This window comes from Malus domestica, chromosome 12 (assembly GCF_042453785.1).
Source record: "Malus domestica chromosome 12, GDT2T_hap1".
In the NCBI taxonomy this organism is placed as follows: Eukaryota; Viridiplantae; Streptophyta; class Magnoliopsida; order Rosales; family Rosaceae; genus Malus; species Malus domestica.
This window is the reverse complement of record NC_091672.1, coordinates 16,631,976-16,636,583: the sequence shown is the minus strand read 5'-3', so window position 1 is coordinate 16,636,583 and position 4,608 is coordinate 16,631,976. Positions and strand designations below refer to the sequence as shown.

At 42.6% G+C, this 4,608-nt stretch overlaps 1 protein-coding gene across 1 annotated transcript; it reads right to left on the bottom strand.

Moving 5' to 3' along the window:
• Window positions 1-588: 588 nt before the first annotated feature.
• LOC139189837 (uncharacterized) lies at window positions 589-1,011 on the bottom strand. The gene has a single exon (XM_070809074.1). The coding sequence runs from the start codon at window positions 1,009-1,011 to the stop codon at window positions 589-591; it is 423 nt and encodes a 140-aa protein (XP_070665175.1).
• Between the last annotated feature and the right edge of the window lie 3,597 nt (window positions 1,012-4,608).

Below are 4,608 nucleotides of genomic sequence, written 5' to 3'. Positions count from 1 at the left end.
ATACATGGAAGACTTGTGCTGTTTGAATTTGTATTTCTCGCATAGCTCGTCCACAAGTCGATTGGAGAACTGTTTTCCATTATCAGTGATGATGTAGCAAGGCACACCATATCGGTGGATGATATGCTCCTTGATGAAACGGACGACAGTTTCCTTCTTGACTTCCCTTAGGGGTATCGCATCAACCAACTTAGAGAAGTAATATGTTGCAGCTAGAATGTAAGCTTCTCATACAGATAACTTTGGTGCAATCGGACCTACAACGTCCAACCCCCATGAATTGAAAGGCCATGAAGCAACTGTAGAGTGTAATGGTTCAAGCAGTTAATGTATGAAGTTGGCATAAAATTGGCAAGCTTGGCATCCTTTGGCGTGTTCCAAACAATCCTTCACTATGCTTGGCCTGTAGTAACCCATTATTTTGAGCTGGAAATGTAGCTTTGGTCCAGACTGATGTTCTTCGCATACGCCTGAATGTGATTCTTCCATGGCTTGATTGGCTTCTACCTCACCTAGGCATCTCAGAAGTACTCCTTCAAAAAAACGTCGGTAGAGTGTTCATTTGTAGTAGAGAAAGCGAGGTGCTCGTCAACGTATTTCGTAGCGATGTCTAGGATCATCTGGAAGTTTTTCATGCTCCAAGTAGTCGATCAACGGCTGTCTCCACTCTTCAGCATCGATTGGAAGTACTGAGATGACATTTGTATCATCCAATAGCATTTTAGTGACGAGCGGGATCACCCATCTTTGGCAAACAGGCATATATGCAGCTTCATCTTCTTCTAATGTCATACTCGAGGCTAGGTTGGCGAAAGCATCTGTCATTTGATTTTCTTTTCTTAGCACATGTTCTAATGTCACGGCCTTAAACTTTTGTAATAGTTGAGTTGCTAGCCGGAAGTATGGGATGAGATCATATTTCCTCACCTTATGTTTAGTTAAAAGTTGATTGATTATGAGCTTGGAGTCGCTATATACCTCAAGGGTTGTGATTTCCATGTTGATCGCCATTTGGAACCCGATGATCAATGTTTGGTACTCAGCGACATTGTTGGAGCATAATTCGCTTAGTTGGGAGGAATAAGGTAGTATTTGCCTTTATGGCAACATGAATACTACTTCTGCCCATTCTCCGTCTGCTCGTGCAGATCCGTCGAAAAACATCGTCCATGTCGGAGATATGTCAATGTAGAACACCTCTTCATCAGGCAAGTCATCTAAGATTTTCCAATCAGCTGGGATTGGGTGATCGACAAGGAAGTCTGCTAACGCTTGTCCTTTGACGGTTTTAGCTGAAACGTAGATGATCTCATACTGATTAAGAAGCAACGCCCATTTAGTGAGTTGCCCTGTCAAGACTGGTTTGGACATGACGTATTTGACTGGGTCAGCTTTAGCAACCAGGTGGATGGTGTAAGCATGCATGTAATGCCTGAGCTTCTGGATGGCAAACACCAATGCAAGACACATCTTTTCTATTGGGGAGTAGTTCAACTCAATGCCAGTGAGAGTTCTACTGAGGTAATAAAGTGCCCCTTCTTTCTAAGAATCATTTTCTTCCACCAATAGTGCTCCAACTGAACTTTCCTAAGCGGCGATGTATAATATAAGTGGCTTCCCGGGCACAGGCGCCCTTAGGATAGGTGGACTTGATAAATATTTTTTTATGTTTTCAAAAGCATTGTGGCATGCTTCGTCCAATACGAACGGAACATCCTTTTTCATGAGTCAACTGAATAGTTAACAATGCCCTGCAAGGTTAGAGATAAAGCATATAATGAAGGCTAGCCGTCCTTGTAGACTTTTTAGCTCGTACAGGATTCTTGGCTTAGGCATACTTTGGATGGCCTTCATCTTCGATTGGTCTACTTCAATGCCACGGTGCTTGACAATGAAGCCGAGGAACTTTCCCAAGGTAACGCCAAATGCACACTTTAACGGGTTCATTTTGAGGTTATATGTTCGTAGCCTTTCGAACAATATCCACAAATCCTTCAAGTGATTTGATCTCTTCTTTGTCTTGACCACCGCATCGTCTACGTAACATTCTACATTTTTGTGTAGCATGTCATTGAAGATTTTCTACATTGCGCGTCGATAAATAGCTCCAGTGTTCTTTACGCCCTTGTTGTGCAGCCGTGTCTTCTAGGTCGAGTTAGATACGCTCTTGTTGTGCCAGCTTCATGATGAGCTCTTTGAGGATGAAGCATTTTCTAACAAGATGGCTCATGATACGATGGTACTTGCAGTACTTATGATCGTTTACGCGATTCATCTCTTTGGGATGCTTGCATTTGGGTAACTCGATCACCTTCTTTTCCAGCAAGTCGTCTAACATTACAGCCATATCTGAGTCAGGAAAAGGGTACGTCTTTTGCTCCAACTCCCTCAAGGTGTTTTTGTACCTGTCTTGGGTACGAAGAGGCTCATCTTTCTTTATCTCCTTTGCTTTGTTTTTTATGAGATCTTGATGGGCGTGGAGGAGGTTTTTATAGTGTTGACGATAAAAGATTCCTTGGCGGGCCTCTTCCCAATCTTGTCTACATTCGGAGCGAACATCTTATCCTTCTTGAAGTCGATGATCGGTTCATTCTTCCCGTGATTGGCGATACTCAACTTCATGTCATGGGAACAAGTTGCCAGCTCTTCGAATGTTCTTGGTTTTATGCCTTGAAGGATGTAATGTAACCCTCAGTGCATGCCTTGAACGCACATCTCAATAGCAAAGGTTTCAGAAAGCCAATTTTTCAATCCAGACTTAATGAAAGCCATCTATTGATGTAGTCAACAATAGGTTCATCCTTCCGCTGTTTCATATTGGTTAGCTCCAACATGCTTATGGTGCGGCACGTGCTGTAGAAGCGGCTGAGGAATTATTTTTCTAGCTGATCCCAACTGTTGATAGATTCGGGCTCGAGGTCAGTGTACCAATCAAATACGTTACCTTTCAGCGAGCGCACGAACTGCTTGACAAGGTAGTCTCCCTAGATCCCAGCATTGTTGCATGTTTCAATGAAATGGGCGACATGTTGCTTTGGGCTTCCTTTTCCATCTAACTGCATGAATTTTAGCGGCTGATAACCCATTGGCATCTTCAAAGAGTCAATCTTCTTAGAGAAAGGCTTTGAGTACAACACGGAGTCATGTGAGCTTCCTTCATACTGCATCTTGATTGTGCTTGCGATCATCTTCTGCAACTGCTGGATAGAGAGAGATCCCATTAACGCCGTTCCTTGGTCTGGCTCCAGCTTCTCTTCGATTTTCTCTGCCGGAGGCTCCTCTTCTTCGTCGACTTCTTTCTTTACTGGATCAACCTTTAGGTCAACTTTCACATCGCACTGTGCTTTTAGTTGGTTGGTAAGTGTGACGATTTCCAGGTCTTTCTCATCCACAGTCCATGTGAGTTTTGCGATCGCTTCATTCATTTGAGCCAGCTGTTCCTCAATTGAAGTCGCTCCTATGGTCATGAATTGCATGGATAAGCTGTTACTTCAATCGTCGTCGAGAGTAAGGACTCAGAGTACTTCTTCGGACATTCTTCCATTGACGCCCTTAGCGAGGCCAGGGTGATCACAGGCTCATGCCTCGAGTGCTCTTATTCCCTCGGCAAAGTTAATGCAGGGGTGGAAGTCGCGACAGAGAGAGCTATTGCCTTGCTTCAGGTTGTGATGCTCGAAGTGTCACCACTTACGGTGATGATGTTCTTATTCTTTGTATTGGTTGCGGGAACAGCTTGAACCTTCTTTGATGCCATTTGTACTTTTTACGGATTTGAAGACAGATATGAAAGGTAGAGATAGTCCCACCAAGCGTGCCAAATTTGTAAACACGAATATTCTTACAATGAATGAGACAAGAGCACGCGTACAAAATAATATTTGTATTAATGATTTGGGGGTTACAATTTATTCTACAAATTTAGCCTCTGATTTGATCTTCGTAATGTGTAGATTTATGGATTGTGATGTTGATCCCAAGGCCTTCAAGGCTCGATCTTATAATGAACGATGAACGCTTTCTTCAAGGGGCCGTAAGGGGTTAATCTTGAATTGGTGGAAGTTCTTCAAGGGTCATTGGGGCTTGATCTTGAAGGAGGATTTGGTGGAAGTTTTTCAAGGGCTGTTGGGGCTTGATCTTGAAAGAGGATTTGATGAAGAACGAAGAGAGCTTTCTTGATCCTCCGGGATTTGCTTGGAAGCTTTAGAGTTTCAAAGCTTCAAGGTTTTGGTGTGATGTGAATTGGTAAATGAAAATGAATGCCTTGGCTTCCTATTTATAGAATTCCAAAACTTAATTTTTGGATTTAAATAATCAGATGAAATAAATCATTTCTGCCAGGTGTTGACACGTGTCCTATTTGATGACTTTTCTGATGATTTTCGATTTTTCATTGAGTCATATGCTAAGTGTAAAATTTGTGTGATAGGTGAATTTCACCGAAATTTCGATGTCGATATCTACAAGTGTCTCTAACAGTAAAGACATAGCCCATTTGAGAACGTGTCCTATGTGGGTCAGACAGATAACCAACATCTGCGTAACCAACAAGACAAGAATTAACTCGAATCTCGAGGATTCATGGGTGTAGAATAAGCCCAAATCTGTCAT

What these genes read in the sequence shown, in the direction of transcription:
- LOC139189837 (XM_070809074.1), bottom strand. Translation starts at nt 1,011, where the DNA reads ATGGCGATCAACATGGAAATCACAACCCTTGAGGTATATAGCGACTCC.